Source organism: Equus przewalskii, chromosome 18, assembly GCF_037783145.1.
Source record: "Equus przewalskii isolate Varuska chromosome 18, EquPr2, whole genome shotgun sequence".
Classification (NCBI taxonomy): Eukaryota; Metazoa; Chordata; class Mammalia; order Perissodactyla; family Equidae; genus Equus; species Equus przewalskii.
In genome coordinates, this window is record NC_091848.1 from 34,385,736 (window position 1) to 34,410,012 (window position 24,277).

The 24,277-nt window shown below is 35.4% G+C and overlaps 1 protein-coding gene across 26 annotated transcripts in view; it reads left to right on the forward strand.

The window, feature by feature from the left end:
* DLG1 (discs large MAGUK scaffold protein 1) overlaps positions 1-24,277 on the forward strand; it is a 262,589-nt gene that overhangs the window by 190,947 nt on the left and 47,365 nt on the right. For all 26 annotated transcript variants that reach the window (XM_070583431.1, XM_070583434.1, XM_070583435.1 and 23 more), the window contains 2 exons: positions 5,582-5,684; positions 20,913-21,027. In XM_070583431.1, the coding sequence (XP_070439532.1) occupies positions 5,582-5,684; positions 20,913-21,027 (218 nt within the window). The remainder of the gene's footprint in view (positions 1-5,581; positions 5,685-20,912; positions 21,028-24,277) is intronic.

Below are 24,277 nucleotides of genomic sequence, written 5' to 3' on the forward strand. Positions count from 1 at the left end.
GAGGGCAGATCTGATTTCCAGAGTTGCTACATTATATTATTTCAGATGTCCAGTTTTCAACAAATTATGAGACATGCAGAAGAACATGAAAATGTGGCCTGTACACAGGAAGAAAAGCAATAAAAAGAAACTGTCCTGAAGGAATCACAACATTGGACTTAACTAGACAAAGACTTGAAATCAGATATTTCAAATATGTTCAAAGAACTAAAGAAACCATGTCTACAGAATGAAAGTATAGGAACAATATCTCACCAAGTAGAAAGAAGATCAATAAAGAGATTCTATTATAAAAAAAGAACCAAATAGAAATTATGGAGTTGAAAAGTACAATAACTGAAATGAAGAAAATCCTAGACAAGCTTAACAGCAGATTTGAGCTGGCAGAAGACAGAATCAGCAAGAAGAAAAATTAACTGAGCCTCAAAGATCTATGGGATACCATCAAGTATACCAATATATGCATAATGAAGTCTCAGAATGACAGGAGAGAAAGGGGCAGAAAGAATATTTAAATAAGTAATGACTGAGAACTTCCCAAATTTGATAAAAAGCATTGTACACATCTGAAAAGCTTGGTGAACTCCAAGTAGAATAAACTTGAAGAAATCCACACCATAGACTCATCATAATCAAACTGTCAAAAGACAGACAGAGAATCTTGAAAGCAGAAAGATGGAAATGATTCATTATGTACAGGGAATCTTCAATAAGATTAACACCTAATTTGTCCTCAAAAACCATGGTGGGATGACATATTAAAACTTGGGCGGGTGGGGCGCAGCTGGCCCCATGGTCGAGTGGTTAAATTCGCACACTCCACTTCGCCAGCCCAGGGTTTGCGTGTTCAGATCCTGGGCACAGACCTAGCACCACTCGTCAAGCCATGCTGAGGTAGCATCCCACATCCCACAACTAGAAGAACCCACAACTAGAATATAAAACTATGTACTGGGGGGCTTTGAGGAGGAGGGGGAGGGATTGGCAACAGATGTCTGCTCAGGGCCAATCTTTGGGGGGAAAAAGAAAAGTTCTGGGGGAAAAAGCTATTGACTAACAATTCTATATCCAGCCAGGCTATCCTTCAGAAATGAAGGACAAATTAAGACATGCCCAGGTAAACCAAAGCTGAGGAAGTTTGTCTCTAGTAAACCTGCCCTGCAAGAAGTACTGAAGGAAATCCTTCAGACTAAAATCAAAAGACACTAGTAAGTGACCCAAATCCACATGAAGAAATGGAGAGCACTGTTAAAGGGAACTACGTAGATAAACATAAACAGTATAAGTGTGTTTTTTGTTTGTAAATATTTGTTTTTCTCTTACATGATTTAAAAGACAACAAAGCAATAATTTTAAATCTGTGTTGATATGCACACATTGTATAAAGATGTAATTTATATCACAATAATATCACAAGGTGGGTAGAGGACACAGAGTTATATAGGAGCAGAGTTTTTATATACTACTGAATTAATTTGGTATTAATCCAAAGTAGATCATTATAAAATGTTAATTATAATCCAGAGAACCCACCAAGAAAATAAAATATATATAGCAAAAGAAATGACAAGGGAATTAAAATGATTTACTAGAAAATATCTATTTAATAAAAGAAAGTAGTAATGGAATAATAGAGGAACAAAAAAGACATAAGGCGTAAAGAAAACAATATAGATGACATACATATTGCTTTTTCCATAATTACATTAAATGTAAATGGTTTGGGGGCTGGCCCTGTGGCCAAGTGGTTCATTTCGTGCCCTCTGCTTCGGCAGCCCAGGGTTTCGCCAGTTCAAATCCTGGGCGCAGACATGGCACCGCTTGTCAGGCCGTGCTGGGGTGGCATCCCACATGCCACAACTAGAAGGACCCACAACTAAAAAAAATACACAACTATGTACTGGCGGGGCTTTGGGGATAAAAATAAAATCTTTAAAAAAAAAGGGTGTAAAGGGATTAAGTGCTCCAGTTAAAAGACTGATACTGACAGAATGGATTAGAAAACAAGATCCAACTATATGTTGTCTACAGCAAACACACTTAAGATTCAAAGATGCAGTGGTTTACTTTCAGCAAACATTGAAAGTAAAAGGTTGGAAAAGATACACTATGTGCAAGCAGTAACCAAGAAACATCTAGAGTGGCTATACTAGTATCAGACAAAGTAGACTTTAAAACAAAACTTATTACTAAAGACAAAGGACATTTTATGATACATGTGTTTTGTAAATTATTTGTAATATATCATATAGTTGTATGTATTATATAATTTTTGGTAAATCCCTAGAAAGACATAACTATTGAAACTGTCTCACGAAGAAATGGAAAAAATCTGAAAGGAGCTGTAACAGTTAAAGGGATTGAATTGATAATCAAAACATCCCACAAAGGAAAAAGCCCAGGACTAGATAGCCTCACTGGTGCAGTCTGCCAAATGTTTAAAGAAGAATTAACACTAGTCATTTACACAAACTCTTCCCCAAAAAGGGATAAGCATGAAGAAGACTTCCCAACTCATTCTGCAAGGCCAGTATTATTGTTATATCAAACCAGACAAGGACATCATCAGAAAAAACTACAAGTTAATACCCTTATGAATATGGATATAAAAATCCCCAACAAAATATTATACCGTATCCAGCAGCATGAAAATGGATTATACACCATAACCAAGTAGAATTTATCAAGGAACGTCTGGTTGGTTCAACATAGAAAAACCCCTCAAAGTAAGACACTGAATAGAGTAAAGGACATAAACCACATGATCATCTCAACAGACACAGAAAAAGCACTAGTTGAAAACCAGCCCCATTGCATCATAAAAACACTGAAGAAATTAGGAAGAAAACTTCCTCAACCTGATGAAGGGTATCTATGAAAAACTAATAGCTTAAATCACACTAGGCACTGAAACATTGAAAACTTTCACTCTTAAGATTAGGAACAAGACCCAGGTGTCTACTCTTGCCACTTCTATTCAACATTGTCCTTGAGTTTCTAGACAGGACAGTTAGGCAAGAAAAAGAAATAAAAAGCTTCCAGATTAAAAAAGAAGAAGGAAGACTATCTCTACATGACATGGCAGATGCCATAACCTTATATATAAAAAATCTTAGGAATCCAACAATAAAACTATTACAGCTAATAAACAAGTTCAGCAAATTTGCAGGACAGAGAATCACTGTACAAGAAACAGTTGTATTTCTGCATACTGGCATTGAATAACCTGAAAGTGAATTTAAGAAAACAATTCCAGGGCCAGCCCTGGTGGCCTAGTGGTTAAGTTCAGCACACTTGCTTTGGCCATCTAGGTTCAATTCCCAGCTGCAGACCTACACCACTTGTCAGTGGCCATGCTGTGGTGGCAGCTCACATGCTAAATAGAGGAAGATTGGCAAAGATGTTAGCTCAGGGCAAATCTTCTTCAGAAAAAAAAAAAAAAAAATCCATTTACAATAGTATCAAAAAGAAGTAAAAATTTATGGATATATTTAATTAACAAAGTGGATAAACAAAATGTGGAATAGCCATACAATGGAGTATTATTCAGCCATAATAAGTAATGAAGTACTGATATGTGCTACAACAAGGATGAACTCCCGGGAGACCACACATGGTTTTATCTTCTGGCCAACATGTGCTTGCCCTATAGGTATACTATATGGAAACCAAGTTAATCACTGGTTGCTTAGTATTATAGAAAGCCTTTCATTTATATGTTAAAGGCTAAGTTAAAGAAGCCAAATACAAATGGCCACATATTATAGTATCCCATTTATTTAAAATGTACGTGATAGATAAATCCATTGAGTCAGAAAGTAGGTTAATGGTTGCCAGGGACCAAGCAGAGAGGGAAGGGGAGAATGACTGCTAATGGATGGTGGGTTTCTTTTAGGGGTTATGAAAATGCTTTGGAATTAGATCATGGTGATAGTTGCACATCCTTGTGAATGCACTAAAAACCACTGAATTGTCCACTTTAAAAGTGAACTTTATGTAACTTACGCCTCCATTTTTTTAAGTGTTAGTCTAAAAGAAAAATATGACCCTAAGGCTATTTGCATAAATATGTCTTGCAGTACAAGGATTTCTACTAAAACATCCTTGATAATCTATCTTCCATTAAAGTGTTCACTGATATTTAGGAAAGTTTTTAATTTGTAGTCTTCTTAACAGACTGTTCTCTTTTGAATCTATTTAGGTTGTCTTCAGATCTTTTCTGCAGCAGAAGGATTTGATGCTCAGGAATAATTCATTAAAAATTAGAATCTTCTCTATAATAATCCGTGAAAGTTTATCTTCCTTTTATGTTTCTTCCCTTATTTGTTCCTTTGGAATTAGGAGGATTTTCTTTATGTTCAAAGTAGAACTGTTTATACATTGTGTTGAGTTTTTTATAGCCTTCAGCTAGAGATATTCTCTAATAAAACGACATTTTGTTATATTTGTTTAGATTAAGGTTCTTGGGTCTTGGTTTTCCTTCAAGAAGTATGTGTGTTTCTGCTTAGTTGCATAATGATATCCTTTATAGATGATATAAAACATCAGGTCTTTACATGGTTAAAATGGTTTTTTACGTAAATTTTATGATCTCAAGAATTTCTGGGCTCATAGTCAAATTTTCCAAAATTGGTGTGTGATCTTTAACAGGTTTTAGATTAGATGTCGACAAAACAAGCTTTCATATAAAAATGGCGTGACAGTTCTCCTTCCTTTCCAAGAATATTCAGTGAAGGTCCAAACATTGCTGTAGTCTACCCATTGCTGTTTCTAGGGGAAACCCAAATATTTAAAACTTATTACATTCAAGTGTAATGCTCCCGTGAATGTCCTATTAAGTTTTTCTTATGGTGAAAAAGGTACAGTCTCTTAAGATAGTGTGCCTTGCAGTATATACTAGGTATTGGCAGCCTTTCAGAAAAAGAATTAAGTTGCTTCTTCTTCTGAAGTGGGATTGATCCCCTCAGTAATTATTTCACCCAAGGAAGGGCCGTTTATTCAAAAAGTATCTCGTTGCTCATTTAATATCATTTACTCTGTTGAAATGTCTGTTCTTGAAATCTGAGCTATTTTAATACTTTTAAATAATTGCTTACCTGTTACTCCAAAAGAATGGAAGCTTTAGTTTGGGAAAGGAAGGAAGAGAATTGGAACTGAAATGAGTAATAGGAGTGAAAATGTGGCAAGAGTAGAAAATACTACAAACAAAATGAATTTCCTTCCTCTTGCTTGAGGTACTCATGAAATGACAATGTACAAAATGATGACACTTGTTGACTTTTCAGGTTGTCAAAGTAAGGTATGTTTCTCAAGAGGTTGATAGACAGCCCTCCGGAAAACCTGCAGGAAGATGTTTTGGCTTTACTCATTTGACATTAAGCAAAGTATTTTTAGTGAATAAAAGTGCTTTGATTGATGGTAATATTTTATTTTACTGTACGATATATTTTTAGAAATCAGAACAAGAAAATATTTTAGTGATAAAGTAATTTTATCTATGCCTACTCAAAGAGCAGTCTGTTGTGATTTCTAATCAGTGTGATAATTTTCTTTCAAGTTTAAGATTTGGTTTGATTTACAGGTAAACAGTGTTGACCTCCGAACTGCCAGCCATGAGCAAGCAGCGGCCACTTTGAAAAATGCTGGCCAAGCTGTGACAATTGTTGCACAGTATCGACCTGAAGGTAATAAAATTCTTGCTATCTATGTTTATTGTTTATTTCAGTTTTTAGAATTATTATTCTTAATAATGTTTAACTTTCCAATCTTAACCTTTTTTATGTTTTGGTCTTATTTATTAATCTGGTGTTTGTTTAGTCTGAATCTAATTCACTATCCAGGCCAAAGGGTTTTTAATAGGATGTAGAAACTTAGATCTGCCAACTCTGTTGAGTATTTCACCATTACTTGGATTAATTTTCAAGTGTGTATTTTATTAAATCTGTTCTCTAACCAAACACATACATTTTAACATACCTATTACTAACTCAGTGATCCAAAAGAATAATAAAAACCATCAGCAAAGATAGTAATATTGCCAAAGAAAATTAGGTCATCTCAGTTTTTTCTAACTTCTGAATTAGATTGTATTTATTAATATCAAAGTTTAAGATATGTTTCTGATAGCCTTTCTTGCTGTTTAAAATAAAGAGACGAATACAAGATTGAGACATAATGTGTTTCTAGATAGTGAGGTATCATGGATATGACCTTACTGAGTTCCTAGGGGAAGAAGGTGGTAATGGAAAATTTGAAGTCATGCCATATTAACCATGTAGAAGACTCTAGTGTGTAGCAACATAGCCACTTCTCCAGTAAAACCTCAGTGGAATTTAAAAAGCAACCCAAAAGAATACATAGCATACTGGTTAATGTTCATAAACCACAAGATGAGGAAGGAAAAAGTGATGGGACTACAGGAGCCAAGTGAAACTTTCTGTAATTTGGCAACTGTTACATTTATTAATATTTTCTTGGAGTGAAATTTATTTTTGTAACAAAACCCAGTACGTTTTTTAGCTGATCAAAGAAGTTTGTTGGGCATTGCTTGCTATTTCATAATATGTACAGTCTTGTAAACCTCAGCATTTTAGGTTTAGTAACTGAACAAGGGTAAATTCATTTACATAAGGGGTAAATTCCGAGTAAATTCACGTTAACCAAACAAATAGGGACTAATATATGAAGTCAGAATGCCAATTTATTAATTTCTGTGAGAAACAAAACTGCCAGGGGACCACACATGGTTTTATCTTCTGGCCAAACCATGCTTGCCCTGTAGGTATACTATACGGAAGCCAAGTTAATCACTGGTTGCTTAGTATTCTAGAAAGCCTTTCATTTATATGTTTATTAGGAATATAAACTATTTAGTTATAATTAAAGGTAAGTCAGTATCTGCTCCCTGACCTCCCCAGAAAACATACAAATGCAACAAGTAAAATAAAACATACATACACACTTCAACCCACACAACTCCACCTCACATTAAGCAAAACTAAGAAGACAGATGTTAATGCCTGAACAACAACATATAGGCAAAGGCTGCTTAGCAGCTTGAGATCTGACGGAAGCCGCATGGAAAGAGGGGAAGAGTAAAACATGGAGTGTTGGGAAAGCTCAGTGGTGGCAGAACTTGCAATATGACAGAAAAGTACACTTTCTAAAGGTGAGGGGCTTGTTTTTGAGGTATAAAAACATTATCCCTGGGGCTGGCCCCATGACATAGTGGTTAGGTTCGGTGCACTCCACTTCAGCAGCCCAGGTTCACGGGTTCAGATCCTGGGCGCAGACCTACACCACTCATCAGGCCATGCTGAGGCAGCATCCCACATACAAAATAGAGGAAGACTGGCACAGATGTTAGCTCAGGGCCAATCTTCCTCAAGCAAAAAGGAGAGAGAGAGAGTGGCAACAGATGTTAGCTCAGGGTGAATCTTCCTCAGCAAAAAAAAAGAATCCCTTCTTTAAGGCAAGCCTCTTGGGAATTGGAGTGAGCAGGCTAGAACAGAAGACATCCTTGATATGGTTTGGTTTAGAGAAGTAGAGGACTCATTTGGGTGAAGCAGTCTGTCTTGATAGCATCAGATAATGTGAGTCTTTTGGTTTTAAAGACTATAAAGATAACCTGTGCTTCCATCTCCCTGCGCCCCTAAACTTTCTGGTCTAGCCAAATAGCTAGTCCAGCAAAATCCAACTCATTTAGTAATGAGTAATCTAAAAGTCACTGGTCTGGCATCATACAAAGATATTAATAAGAAGAGGTGGAAATAAACGGCAAAGTTTGGCAACAGATAAAGGCTAGTCACACACACACGTACACACACAAAAGAACATTGGCACAAATCAGATGAAAATTTGATCTTAATGTTTAACAGTTTATGCATTCACTTCTTTGAAAGAAGGCCACAAAGCAGAAATGTAAGAACTGTAGGAAGAGATGGTTTAACAACCAGAAGAGATTAATTTTGAGCTCGCAGAACCCAAGAAAGAAGAAGGCAGACAAGTTTCTTCAATTGGAAGGCAGAGGCGAAGAGAGAGTGCAGAAAAATCAATAGGGGATGTAGAGGATATAGTAGGAAAAGTAAACAGATAAAGAGAATTTTAAAAGATTAGAGAGAAAATATTACCAATGCAAGACAGACAATTATGTATATGCAACATACACATAATTAGACTTCCGAGAAAAGAAAAATTAAGAGAATAAATATTTGAAATTATAATACATTCAAGAAAACTTCCCTGAATTAAAAAGAAGTGATCCTTATAGTGAAAGGATACAGCATGATAGAAAATTCACTCAGATTGGTCAAAATTCAGACATTCTAGTTAATGTTTATCGGGAAAGAATGTTCTGGGACCCAGGGAAAAATAGTTATCAATAAAGGGGTAAATACTGATTGACAGAAGGAAGAACTGCTCTCATGCTTGGTGAGCACAGATCAGAACAAGGACAGTTAATTGTACCATTTTTATATTTGGTGGCTCCTGACTAAGCCTAATGTATCCCTGTATGCACTGGATGTCCTTGCCACTGGCCAGGGTGGGCTACCCTTTTCCTAGGATGGTTAGTGAAGGGGCCCCGGAATCTCCCTTTCAGATTATCTTTTTCTGTGTTTGTACTGTTTTTCTTTCTTTTGTTCTTTTTTTGTGATTTCAATACTTTTCTTCTACTTGAACCTTTCTGAGTGATGCTTTTTCTTTAGTTGTATTCAAAACTTTATTCTAGTCTTGATAGAGCCATTTTTGTATCACAAATTTGCATTCTACTTTTCATTATTCTAATAGCTACTATTTAGTAGGTATCTTCTATGTTTCAAGATTAGACCCTTATGTTGATTACTCCTGTATATGTATTTTCTTTCTGAACATCTCCTGAACACCAGGCTTATGTGTCCTATTTGATTTCTTCGTAATTTTTTAAATTGAGCATGTCTGAAACAATTCTTTTACTGTCTCAGTAAATGACATCTCCATTGATGCCTAAGCCAGAAGCCTAGGAGTCCTCTCTGACCCGACTCCCCTTTCTGAACCTCTATGTCACAGCCACTACCCTAACCAAAGCCACCATTATCTCTTACCTGAACTATCTTAATAGCCTCTAACAAATCTCCTTACTTCTTTCTCTGTTTTCTTTAATCCATTCCCTGTTCAGCCAGCCCTGGTGGTCTAGTGGTTAAGATTTGGCACTCTTACCACTACAGCCTGGGTTCGTTTCCAGTCAGGGGACCACACCACTTGTGTATCAGTTGCCATACTGTGGCATCTGTGTGTTGCTGTGATGCTGAAAACTATGCCACCAGTATTTCAAATGCCAGCAGGGTCACCCATGGTGGACAAGTTTTAGCAGAGCTTCCAGACTAAGACTAGGAAGAAAGCCCTGATCTCCCGCTTCTGAAAAAACTGGCTATGAAAACCCTGTTAATAGCAGCCAAGCATTATCTGATATAGCACCAGAAGGTGAGAGGATCGCACAAAAAGACCAGGCAGGGTTCCGCTCTGCTGTACACAGGGTCACCAGGAGTCAGAATCAACTCAGTGGCTCTAACAACAGAATTCTCTGTTCGTCAGCTAAATTAATCTTTTTAAATACAAAGATTGGATTGTATTGTTTCCCATTTAAAACATATACTCTGAATAAAATCCAAACCCTTTAATAGGAGCAAGGCCCTGTGTGACTGAGCACAGCAGGACACATGTGGCTTTACTGCATGCCCTCTACTCTTTCCTTAGCTCCTTAAGTTCTAACCATACAGGCCTTCTTCACACCCTTGATTGCACCAGATACTTTCTTAATTCTCTACTCCTTCTGTTCTTTCTTAGAATATTCTTTCCCCCTCTTCTTTATATAGCTGGCTCTTTCTCATGATTCCCTTTCTCATAGCACTGTGATAGTTTTCCTTTGTAACACTTAACACAGTTGGTAATTGTGATGTTTATTTAGATGCCTATTTGTTTATTATTTATTTAAGCCTTACTCTAGAACCTTATAAAATACGTGGGTCTATCCTTACATACAGATGATGAAGTAGACTCAGATAAAGCTGGTAATAACTAGGATTGAGTCCCAGATTTATTGCCTTCAAAATCTAGATACTTTTCACTGGGGATATTTTGACAGGTGCTTAGTGTGGCAGTGTTGATGTATACTGTATATTCTTTTACCGAGCTATGGTACCATTGCCTAATAAACACAAGGTAAGTACCAATAGAGCACAGAAGACAGACATTACCTTGAGAATTCAAAATGACATAAATTGTATTGCCTGGCATGAGGAGAGATGCCACAGAGTAGGATTAGGGCTTAACTGCCAACCTAAAGAATGGATAGGATTTAGATGGGCAGAGAGAAGAAATGTCATCTTAGGTAAAGAATATCTGAAGACCAAAGATAGATGAGTTAAAATTTAAAAGCATGTTTTGGGTACAGTCCTCCCTCAGTATCGTGGGGGATTGGTTCCAGGACCCCCCATGGATACCAAAATCTGAGTATACTCAAGTCCCATGTAGAAAATGGTGTGGTATTTGCATATAACCCATGCACATCCTCCCACATACTTTAAATCGTCTCTGGCTTAGTTACAGTATCTAATACAGTGTAAATGCTATGTAAGTAGTTGTTATGCTATATTGTTTAGGGAATAATGACAAGGAAAAAGTCTGTACGTGTTCAGTACAGTCACAACCATCATAGGCCTTTTGATCCACAGTTGGTTGCATCCGCTGTTGTGGAACCCACAGATAGGGAGTGCTGACTGTGCTCTGAAAAGTCACCTGCCCTCCTTGCTGTGTTGGCTACTTTCCTTATGTTTGTTTATTAGGTACTGTCGCTGGAGCTTTATGTTTTGTTTTAATATTAATTATGTATTTTTAATGATGTATTTTTGTTGTACAGCACTTTTTTAAAAAACGTATTCTACATCATCAGTGTGTAACTGCTATGAGGGCCAAGGATATAAGTTGAAGATAAGATTCAGATTTTCTTTCTCAGTGAGCTGGCCATTTTAAGAAGTACACAAGGAGTTGCCTGACACTCTGATAATAGTCATCTCCCTGCAGTTAGTCTCTTCATGCTACTGATGACGAATCCCTCGGGATTCTCTGCTCCAGTGATAGTCTGACACACAAACACACACACACAGACAAAAGAGCAAAGAGGTAAGCTTGTGGGAGGAGTAAGTTTTTATCTTTTAGGTTCTATAGCTTGCCTATTAGTCTTCCATAAAATACTGTTACGGGTTTATCAGCTTGTATACTTTGAACTTTTATGACTTAGACTCTAAGTCTGCAAAAATAATCTCTACAAGATACTTAAAGGGACTTTATCTCCTAACTCCCCTCAGTTTTGCTAACTCCAAAGACTAACCATACTTCATTTTTTAGAGCTTTACTACTAATCATTTTGGGGAATCATAATCAGAAATCAAACACGGGCATTGGAATTACTAATTACTAATTATTAATTAGTTTTATCCAGAAGTTAGAAAATTTTGACAAATAGTTCCTGGTCTGTAGTTCAAGAATCTCCTATGGGTTGGGTGATAGACTATAACAAAAAAAAATTGTGTGGTGCTAACCATATTCCGTTTATTAACTCTCTTAATTCTCATACAACCCTGTAAGGTAGACACCCCCATTTTACGTTAGAGTTGAGTAAACTAAGGCAAAAAAAAGATTAAATAACTTGCTGGTTACCTAGCTGTTAAGTGGTTAAGATTTCTTCTAGCCCTTTGTAGAGGAATAAAACTTTGCCTTTACCCTTTTAGCTTCAGTGGTTAAGGCCTGCAAATTAATACTGACAAAAGACAGATTACCAGGAGAAAAAGGTTTATTTTGTAGTCATACAAGGATCCCACAAAAGAAGTAGCTGACTCATTAAATGGTTAAAATCAAAGGCTTATATACCTAACTTAGTATGGAAAAGAGAGTAGACAGAAAAGCCATCCATGGGAAAAACAAATAGATTTCTTTAGGAAAGATGAAGGGGTTTTTAGGAGAAAGTTCATCTATTCAGGAACGAGTGGTCTTTCCATCTTCTTCAAGGCTATCAAACTCCCTGGGAGAGGGTGTTTGTGATAGCCTCATTTCCCAGAAGCTGATGCTTTTAGTCAGATAAGGGAAGCTCTGAGAAGGCTTTTTTTCCCCCTTCTGCGTTCGTTGCATCTCAAATGTCTTCAGCTTAAAGTAATCTTTCTCTTCTCTAGACCAGTCATAATAACCATTCTCTGAGAGTTGTTGCTCTCAGGTGTTAAGCTCTGTGTTTAATTAATATATTTCATTATAGAGTATAAATTAATTTTATTCTTCATAGTTGGGATTGCAAGTTTAAAAGAGATTGAGAGAGGTACAGTTTCTCCCCATTTTCCTGTCCTACTTTCTTTCATCTTTTCACTTCTAGTGTGGGGGTGAAAAAATATTAGAAGTTGAAAAGGGGAATAAAATAGAGGAAATCAGCTATTACACATTATCTCAGGGCCAGCCCAGTGGTGCAGCGGTTAAGTGTGCATATTCCACTTCGGCAGCCCGGGATTCACTGCTTTGGATCCTGGGTGCAGACATGGCACCGCTTGGCAAGCCATGCTGTGGTAGGCGTCCAACATATAAAGTAGAGAAAGATGGGCATGGATGTTAGCTCAGGGCCAGTCTTCCTCAGCAAAAAGAGGAGGATTGGCAGCAGATATTAGCTCAGGGCTAATCTTTCTCAAAAATAAATAAATAAAACCCAAAAAAACAAAACATTATCTCTCCTGTTATAAGCTTATGCATATTGTTTAACTTATGGCCAGCAGTTCAGAGACTCCCTAATATATTTAATGACAAGAAATATAGTTTGGTTCAGAAATTTCTAAAATACCGAATGGAGAAAATCTCCTGTGTAACATTTCAGCTTTCTTCCAATAGTAGCTTTCCTCAGATGAGTTGTGATGTGATTTCTAGGAGAGGAATGCAAATGACTTACCTGAAGAAAAAAAATGAAGCTCTTCACCTAAAATAAAATCTAAGAAAATGTACACAGGATGGATATAAGGTGGAAATTGATAGAGCTAAAAATATGAATTGATTGAAACAAAAGGAAAAGATGGGAATCTTAGATGGATAAATGAAATGGGAGATAAAAGAAAAGTAACTTTGAGGAAAGTGTTGAAGTATGTTCTGGATAGACATACAGATGGTTATGAGGAATTGTTAGTAGTAAGTAAAGACCATAAATATGAAAATCTGAATAAAGTGAACAAAATAAATAAGGCACAGATTTAAGAGATTATCAGGAATTGACTTAGTTCTCCATTATCTTAAATGTTAGACATCTGAGACTTTATTTTAACTACTTTGTAGTGACTTAGTCACTTCTTAAGAAACGGTATTTTTCTGCCTCACTATAAAAAGTAATGTGTTCTTGGGGCCGGCCCTGTGGTGCAGTGGTGAAGTTCACACGTTTTGCTTCAGCATCCCAGGGTTCACCAGTTCAGATCCCAAATGCGGACTTGGCACCTCTTGGCACGCCATGCTGTGGTAGGCATCCCACATATAAAGTAGAGGAAGATGGGCACGGATGTTAGCTCAGGGCCAGTCTTCCTCAGCAAAAAGAGGGGAATTGGCAGTAGATGTTAGCTCAGGGCTAATCTTCCTCAAAAAAAAGAAAAGAAAAAAAGTAATGTGTTCTTTTTACATAAAGTTTTTAAATTTCTAAAATGTAGAATGTTTTAAATCACTAGGACTTCTGTTAATCCAATCAGCAAAATTGCTGAGAACAGCTAATAATGTACATGCAACATAATGAATGTCTTATTAAAAGCATCACAGAGCTGTTAAGGCAATAAGGAATTATCAAACAAAAAGTGAAGGAAAACTGGGAACTCAGAGAGTTACAGAAGCACAGAGGTTGCTTATTGTATAAGAGCGGTGGTGTACTGGCTTATAAGAAATTATTATTAAATTTTCAGGAGTTTTGCAAACTAGTTGTTAAACACAGCCATTATTAAAAATAAAATTTATAGGGGCCGGCCCCGTGGCATAGTGGTTAAGTTGGGCACACTTTGCTTTGGCAGCCCAGGTTTGCAGGTTCGGATCCCAGACGTGGATTTACAGCACTCATCAGCCATGCTGTGGTGGTGACCCACATGCAAAATAGAGGAGGATTAGCACAGATTTTAGCTCAGGGCTAATCTTCCTCAAGCCAAAAAAAAAAAAGAGGAGGATTAGCAACAGATGTTAGCTCATGGCTAGTCTTCTCACCAGAAAAAAATAAAATAAAATTTATAAATGTACAAATAAATTATATTTAAAAGATTAAAATATTAAAGACAAAAGTAATAAATATTGAAAACTCATTACTTCCTAATCATTTGCTAGATTACCACTAAATAATGGGATCATAGAACAGTGGGACAGATAGCAAATAGAAAATAAGATAGTAGACGTAAAGCTAGATCACCCAGAACTCCCTCCTCCATACCCCTAGAAAAATAGTAGGATAGCAAAACCAAAACTTATTAACAGATCTGTAACAAAACTAGATGAGAAGGTATCCCCATGAATCGCAAAATACAAGCAGGTATAAACAAGCTAACAACAGCTGTAAGTCTGTGCCATCAGCATCTGTACAAGGGGAAGCAACAGAAGCCCAAAAACCAATTAGTACTCATTAGGACATGCAGTGAGCCAAGTTGAGAACAGCACTTGAAACTATAAAGGTTTTTGCATAATCTCCATGTAAGCGCAGGGATCTACAATAAAGTGCGAAGGATCTGGAGCAGTCTGGGCCCTATGGCACAATTAACCAGCTATTGCTCCCTTTCAGTTCAAAGCCCCACACTAAGGAAAAACTACTGGGAATAAAATCCAAATTGAGCAGGATATGGATAATAGGACCAAAGGAAATAGAAGGTCCAGATGAGTAGGGGGAAAGTGCAATGCCAGGAAATCTCACAGTATATGAGATTCTGTCTTTGAACACTTGACAGAAAAAGAAAAGAGCTGTGAAGATAGAAAAGCTATCCTGACCCAATACTCTTATCTAAAGTTCAGGAAAACTGTCACATAAAAATGAACAACAGAAAAGGATCAAGATTGAATCCAGTAGAAACCTATGTGAAAATTAAAATAAGGATCAAAATAATGTCTCTACAGGCAAGGAAAATATGCCAGAAAGACATGCCCACAAAACAAATGAAAAGTATAACCTAATATTTCAAAACAGGTTAAAGAAAATTGATGATCGGAAAGAAGGACATAAATGAATTGATAGAACTCAGAAGTTGTTAGAAATAGAGAAAATTTTATTTCAAGGATTGTTTATCTAGAAGGAGCACGATATTTCTTTAAAGCAAGTAGGTGAAAAAGAGAAAGTTTTTAAAAATCCAAAGTATAGAGCTCTTTCCCTTTCACATCCTGGTCAGTTCAGTTCTAAAGCCATCAAGTGGAGCACAGCAAGGTAGTTATCTGCACTGCAGGGGCCGGGAAGGTTAGGTGAACCATTAAGACATAGCAATGAAGACGGCTTCCACATAGGGGATTGTCCTGGTATGAGGAGTCAGAGCCTGAGCAAAGTGAGGGGGATACACATGGGACTGGTCAGAGCCCAGTCAGGGAAGTGAATGGTAGTAGAGACAGAAGATTGGTCACATACAGAGAGATTGATCAAATGAATATATATGTTAACGGTAGTGTTAACCATGATTTTCACTGTTAGAGAAGAGTTATAAACCTGGCAAGGGAAAAAACTAAATATAAACCCTATAATGTTGGATTAGAATTGGATAAATTGGTATGAGTATGTGGTTTTCAATTTATATAAACATGTAGTTATAAATGTGCATGCGTTTCACATATATGTATAAAATTTCCTGGCTCTGTCCACCAAGAGGTCCTAGGCTCGGTGCCATCCCAGTAACAATAAGCATACCTGACACTCAGATCTTGGCTTCTAAATACTATTCCCCACCAAAATTACCAAGGCTGTTTGGATAAATGACTGGTTCCAGGAGTCGGGCAGGGAAAGTACTAGATTATTCTGTAATAGCCAGTTCCAGAAAGCAAGGAATTGCTCAAGGAATGATGGAGACATGTGCAAAGGACACAATCCAGTTTGAAAGGATTCCTGCTGGCTAAATCGGGAAGAATTTGAACATCTGATTGATGATCATAATCCCAGATTATAATCCACTGAATATATTAGGAAATCATGAGTCTTTACTAATATAAATAAATGAATTAATTGAAAGTTTGATAAGAATGGAAAAGTGTACATGGTCTCAATAACTTACTATTTGCAAAGGGAAAAGGATAATTTTACAGTAGAGAAACCTGGCAGACGCAGCCTTCCTCAAGTGCTAAAAGTTAATAATGTGACAATAATAAATTAGTAATGTGGCAAATCAAAATTGCCTACCACCTAATAGGGTGCATTGGAAAGAACGTAACATCTCTTCTGTGATATTCCCACCAAGTTGCATAACCTGGATCTAATTATGTGGAAACATCAGACAAACCTAAAATGAGAGACCTTCTACAAAATAATTGACCTGTAGTCTTCAACAGTATCAAAATTACAAAGTCAAGGAAACACTAAGGATCTGTTCTGACTGAAGGAGACTAAAAAGATATGACAACTAAAATGTTTGTGTTCAGATATAACTTGTGATTTCAAACTGGATCCTTTGCTATAAAAGACATTATTGGGGAAACTTCAATGGGATATGAACATTAGATGGTAGTAGTATATTGATGTCACTGTCTTGATTTTGATGATTTTGTGGTTGTATAAGAAAATATCTTTATTTGTAGGAAATATGTGCTGAAATATTCAAGGGTGGTGATAGATCAAGGTAGCAACTTACTCTCAAATGGTTCAAGAAAAACAGTTTGTGTGATTGCTTCAATCTTTTTTTTCTTTTTATTTTACTGAGGAAGATTTGCCTGAGCTAACATCTGTGCCAGTCTTCTTCTAGTCTGTATGTAGGTCACCGCCACAGCACGGCTGCCAATGAATGGTGTAGGTCCACACCTGGGAAGCACACCCATGCTGCCGAAGCAGAGGGTGCCGAACTTAACCACTAGGCCACAGGGCTGGCTCCCTGTGATGGCTTCAGTCTTTAAAGAATATATTAATTAAAAAAAGAAACAAAGAAAGAATAAAAAAGGATTTGAAGAGTGACAGATTTAGAAAGTAGGCAAAGAATATTCAACATACGTAAAATAGGAGTCTCAGGAAAAAACCCAGAACAAATACTAAAAATATACAAACAAGAAAACTTTTCTAAAATTAAAAAAGAAGTTTTTTCAAACTGCATATCACAAGGACATTCCATGTACCTGAGTTGATAACCAGCACTGAGAAATATTCTAATAAAATTATTGAAATTAAAAAGAAAAAGTTGAGTGGAATGCCAGGCAAAAAGAAACAGCCCTTATAAAGAAAAGAAAATGAGGTTGTCGTCAGAACTTCATCAGCAGTGGTTTATAGGAGACAATGGAGACAACATAAAGTATCAAAGAAAGAAACTGAATCAAACAGGCTTTCACATAATATTATAAAGGCTGCAATCAAATGTATCAACAAAGAATTAGGGTGATATTGTTCATATAAACCCTTCCTGAGGAGAACAACAAACTTCAGACACCCAAAATGATGGGAGAGATACTGACATAAGGACTGGTGTGGGCAGTTAAGATAGTAATAAGGGAGAGAGTGTATAATAGGAAAAGACTGTATGCTATGACAATTTGGATAAAGTTATCAGAAAATGGGAAAATTTGGAGATAATATGAAAATAGAATAAGCTTTCTGATTGCTTTAAAGTTTTTAACTGGTTATAAAAGGATAATATTTCAAATCAGATCTGGGGAGATTGCTCATAGTAGAGAGCCAAAAGCCAAACAAAAGGTTATCAGTAGAACAAAAAAACAAACCTTCCTAATTTTATATTTATATATTTGTAAATATAAACTTTATTTAATATAAAAATTTTATAAATATGTAAATATTTATAAATATATTTATATAAAAATTTCATTTTATATATCTATATATATTATTTGTATGTATGTATATAATTCTTTGTTTAAGAATTTAATGTTTTTATATATAAATTTGTGTGTGTGTATATGAACAAATAAAATAAGGTGCACAGTGAGACTGTGTTCCAGTTACTGTTGCTTCATAACTACCCCAAAAGCTTAGTGGATTAAAACAATAACCATTTTATGGATTCTGTAGATTAGAAATTCAGGGAGGATTTTTGGCTAGATGGTCCTCATGGCATAGACTGAGGTCACTTAATGGGATTCAGCTGGTGGATGAGCTGCTTTGGAGAGACCAAAATAGCTTCTCTCTCCTTGTGTTGTGCTTGGTGGTACTGACTGAAAGTTTCGGCTCGGAGCATCATGTAACCTCAATCATGGTGCTTTGAGGATAGTCAGACTTCTTACATGCTGTCTGGCTTTCGCCAGAACAGGCATCTTCAAAGAACTAGACAAAAGTTTCACGACCACTTCTAATCTAACTTTGAAAGGCACATATGATCATTTCTGCCACATTGACTTGCTTACAAGTGAGTCAAGACCAGCCCAAATTCAAGGAGAAGGGGACTAGACTGCTTCTTGATGGGGGAGCAGCAAGATCATACAGTACAAGAACATGTGGGATGCAGGCATCTTTGGAAGATACAATCTGCCACAAGCTCTTTACATAAAAGGCTTCAATATACATATGTATTCGATATATATAAATATAACAAAATAGTATGAATAGAACTGAGATCAAACAACTCTAGTCATATCAAAAGTTAACTCACCTTAATTGTTAAAAGAAAACAACTTTCAGATTTGCTTATAAAGCAGAATCTAACCCTATGTGGTATTTTGTTGTAACAAAGATAAAGGTTAAAAATAAGAGAACTATATATCTATAAAAAAAGAATGAGGGACATCTATAATTGCTACTATGGAGTGTTCTTACTATTCCTATACTTACTATTAAGTAAAATAAGCAGATTGGAAAAGTGTATAACTTAATTTAAGAAAGAGGAGCAATACATATATAGTTGTGTGTATATATACACACACACATAATTATATATTATATATTAAAATAATGTAGAGTAAGTATATATAAATATATTTGCTTGTATGTATGTCTCTGCTTATATTAGTAAAAATAGAACAATAAGTCTTTTTAAAAATAATTATATGTAATGACCAGGATGGAGTAGAGTGAGGGAAAGATAAAAGCTAGACTTTTTTTGATAAGCTTGTTTTATAGATTTAACTTTGGAACTATTTTACCTACCTAATAAAAACAATGAAGAATTTAAAAATCAACCCCTAAAATTTGAAGTTGAAAGTGAAAAAGAACAAATGAACCTAAATGTATATCCAGTTGGCAGCGTTAACACCTAGGGAAGAACTATTCCAAGTGACTTCAAAACAGTAATTCACCTATATGTCCCTGGTAGACCATACGCTAAGGATGAAAAGAACTAGGGAAAATAGTTAACTGTTTAGTAATCACGTCGTGGTCGTTGTGTTGGTGTTGTCACTTTAAGACTATTGTGAATGTAATCTTGGATAAAAAGAAGTCATGATGCAGTACTGTAGTTCTTTTATCCCCAGTGTCTTGAGAACCAGGATTCTTCATATGCAAGAAAGCACATAGAGATATAAGATATTAAGTAAAAAGCTAATGGTCCTAATTTAATTAGAAGAACCAGTATAAACTCCTGATCACTTTATATTTTTATCTGTATCTCCCGTCAGTCTGTCTGTATCTTAGCTGTGTCTGCACAGACTGAAGATTTGCCATGAGTCGGGAATTGTTGCGTTGTTATACTAATCATTCTACTGATGTTTGTACTTTAAATTTTCTGTTGTATTTTTAAAGGACGATAAAAGAATATCTTATTATACAGTAATGTGAGCTTTTAAATGTTTTTTAGTTTTTTGATGAATTGTTGCTTCAGTTAATTTTGATATCCATAGAGCAAGCTTGAAGACTATAGTGAGAAGAGGAGTGACTAACTCAGCAATAGTCGTGCTTACTCTTACTGCCTTCCTAAACTACCCAACTCCCAGACAAGTTATTTGCTCTTGCTGTCAGACTGGTTTTATAAGAAAATCTGATGGAATCTGACCGAATTGTTTGTAGAATGATTTGTTATAAATAGAGAAAAAGGTATAAGCATATATAACCATGTAATTGCAGTATTTTTGAAAAAAATGCTTAAACTTTTTATTATTAATAGATTTAGTCATTTTTAATATATGATACAGTTTAAAATAGTACATCTTCAAAATCATACTTGTTTTTGTATAAAAATATCTTAAATAAAATGTTTCTTACTTCAGATTGCTTTTGTGTCTTTTTTGTTGGTTGGTATTTTGGAAACTTATAAAATGAGTTGAAGTAAATTTAATTTCATTTATCAGTTTTTTAAGGCATATTTTTCCCATATTATTAATAGATTCTGTACAGGTTCTGTATTTAAGAATATAAGATTAACTGATTTTTCTCATGGGGAAAGTGTCAGTATACAAGGTATCTAGTATAAATTATTGTAGATTTCTTTTTTTAAGTATAAAAATTAGAATAAATCCTGATTTTTAATTTTTAAAATTTATAGTTAAATTAGACAGTAATATAAGATTGATATTGCTATTTGATGCATGGAAATTGTCTTTTAATTGATTAAATGTTATATGAACTTTAAAATAGCATATGAGAAAATTCTAATTAAGCCAATTCTAATTTATGGTACATTTAGAAGATTATTAATTTTTGAAATTTGCATATTGGGCAAAATGTTATACAGATTACTCTAACCACATTTAATCAATTATGACAAATTGCATATTTAATACTTTATCTTAAAGTAACTTATTTCTTTAAATATAAATTTCTCTTTTTCTTCTGTCAGAATACAGCCGTTTTGAAGCCAAAATACATGACTTACGGGAGCAGATGATGAACAGTAGCATTAGTTCAGGATCTGGTTCTCTTCGAACTAGCCAGAAGCGATCCCTCTATGTCAGGTAAATTTTTTTACTTCTAATTATGGCAATCCTTAATTATTTATGCATGAAAATTCGTTTAGGTTTTTCACTATGACTGACTTAGTTTTACCCTAGAAAAATATATCGCAAACCAGGGGAATGTTTTTTTATGATTGATTTCCTGACAGTATGTCTTTCAAGAATTGGAGTATTATAATTTTATTAATGAAAGTTATATAACCCCTTGAGTAATAATGATTAAAAAAGACAAAATGTGGACCAGAAAATTTTTTAAGTTGATATTTTACTGAGTGACTGTATTATAGCATCATATGTCATATCACCCAACAGTTATATTTACCTGTATCCTTTTATAATAAAATATTCTCCATTTGAGTAACATTTAATTACTATGGCAGTTTCCATAATAGCAAAGACAACGTATGTAAATAATAACTTAAAATGAGAATAGCCTCAGTAAAGAAGTCAGATTAAGGAAATTTCTACATGTATTTCTTAAACACTTGGGAGAAAACAACATGTTACTTTTCTATAGCATATAAGATTGACATGACAGCATACATCTAGTAATATTAAATAGATACTGTTAGTATATAAATTGTTCTTTTTCATTTCTTTGGCTAATAAGATTTAATATAGATATCCCATTTATTTGTATTCTGTATACTATTTTTTAGTAGAGCTTTTATTGAGCACTTTATTAACTTTAACTTTAGTTGATTACTACAAATAATCTGTGTCATTCATTAATTATTCTCTCATTCCTTCTGATCCTATAGGAGAGCCTATTCCTGATATGTTTTATTTAGTATTCTGGTGAGAGATGATATATGTTACATAAAATAGACAAGTATCCCACATGTTTGTGTATGTGTGTAAATATATCTGTATACACAAGCATGTACTCTGTACTGTTTACATAGGATATGACATTGTCTCAAAGAATTTTATTCTATGATACATAAAAAAAGGAAATTTTTCTTTCATCTTTTGTTCTATTCCTACTCCTTTCGTTTCTTCTGCCCTACCAGTGATCTGGGAATCGTTAATGTATCAGATTTTTCTCTCCTTCCACTAATTCTTACAATATTTATTAAACTCTTCTGTTCCAAAGTCATTAAAAGTAGTTATGTAGAAATATCCACAGAAAAAGGAAAAACTTAGAGTTTTGTTTATATTCTCTTTTTTTCATTTTCTTATCTGTATTTTTTAATTTTAGTATATTAACAGGTATTGCCTTTAATATGTGATTTATTAAATACAAAGGCATACAAATCAAAACATCAGGTTATATTTGTTTTAGGTACATTTAATGAGTCATCTTTACTTTTTGTTATCAATTTTCATTTTTAGAGTAGTAATACTTTATTTTTACAAGCTATATATTATCAAAAGACTTAGAATGAAAAATAAATTGTCACCCACCAACAATCCACAATTCTGTTCTCTAGAAACAACCATCCTCCATTTGCCTGGCAAATTCTCTTGCCTTTACCTCCCAATTTCTAAATACAGTCATGCACTGTATAACAACATTTTGCTGAACAACAGACTGCGTATACGACAGTGGTCCCATAAGATTAGTACCGTGTAGCCTAGGTGTGTAGTAGGCTATACCATCCAGGTTTGTGTGAGTATGTTCTGTGACATTTTCACAACAATGAAATCGCCTAATAACACATTTCTCAGAATGGATACCCGTCGTTAAGCAATGCATAACTGTAATATGCATATACTGCTGTTTCCTAGCTTACCAACTTTGGACACTACAGACTTTCTGCCATGGTAGATGAGAACTTTTTCTCCCATAACAAACCACTCATTCTGCCTCTTCCCCTGTCACTCAAAGATAGTCCTGTCACCATTAATAAAGTTAATAAAGTTTAGAGTCGCGTGACTATGTAAAACCTGTCATTACTCAGTCAAGCTGTGTGTTATGACCACGCTTCTTTTCTTCTGCAACCCTTCGTTTTTCCTGGACTTAATAATTGTCTCATTTTTACTTGCTTAATTTTCCATAAACTTGTTACTAAGTATCTTCCTTTATCTTCCAGTAGCCTCTCTAGAGTTTTTTACATGATGAAACATGTGATCGCACATATGGTCTTTTCAGTTCAGGTTTTTACATCTTTCTGCTCCATTCTGGACTAGTTGCTCTGTAGACTTGGTGTGTGGCTCTCACAGGAGACTTGCCTTTGCCATTAGCCTATTTCCTTTGGCTCTCTGCTGTGTCAGAGTCTGTTTCCTAGATTCCACATTTTCTCTTCTCTCAGTTTACTTTTATTTTACCACAGCACATCCTCCAGTAAATTCGTGAGAAAAGGGTGTGTGGGAGGTACTTTCTGATTCCTAGCATGTCTGAAGATGACTTTCTTTTGCCTTCTGCTTGATGGAGGATTTGGGTTGTGGTAGGGAGGCTGTGATATCCTGTTTTATTTTCCAACAGCCCTTCTTGTTATTTGCTTGTTCCTTTTTTGTCATCTGTTTATTTTATGGACATATCTTCTCATTTTTCTCTAGTGTTTTTCTTCTGCTTCTCAAATTATCTGCTTTCTCTGATTTCCTTTTTTCTAGTTTGCTTGTTTTCTTGGTTTTTTTTCCTTTGGTTGTTTATGTGTGAGGTGTTCTTTAAAGGTTTAGTGATCCTTGTTTCCTGTTCTTTAAATTGGAAGATAATTGGCTTTTTCACTGCCCTCTCCCGCCCTATGTCATTCTTTTCTTTGGGGTCATTAAATATCTCTAGAGAAGAATCTTTAATCTCTTGCCTGCAGTATAAACCATGTTGCTAGAATTTGGGTTCAGTGTGCAGATTTCTTTTTAATCCATCTGTTTTCAGCCCAGCACCTTCCTCCTCCCCCGCGAAGTGCTAGAGTACAGAGCTTCTCAAATTCACTTTCTCTAGAAACTAAACCTCTGGTCCCCTGTGGGATTAGGAACAGGAAAAGGGATCTGGAGGGTTAAGTGCCATATACAGTGTTTTCACTGGTTCTTCTGTTTTCACTGCTGTAGTTTATCTCTACCTATCCAGATACTATATACCTCTAATTCATGAGCATTTCCAGGATCTTGTGGAGTCAGTCTTATTTCAACATCCCTCTCTTCAGGCACCCCATTTAGAGCTTCCTTTACTCTGCTACTTTTAGCTGTTGTCATCCAAAAATGTGTTAAACTCTCTTTTCTCCTATTGTCGTCTCTTGTATTGTGTGTGTGTCATTTTAGTGGATTTCAGGATGGAGAGGAAATAGGCGTGTGTAGCCAGTCTACCAGA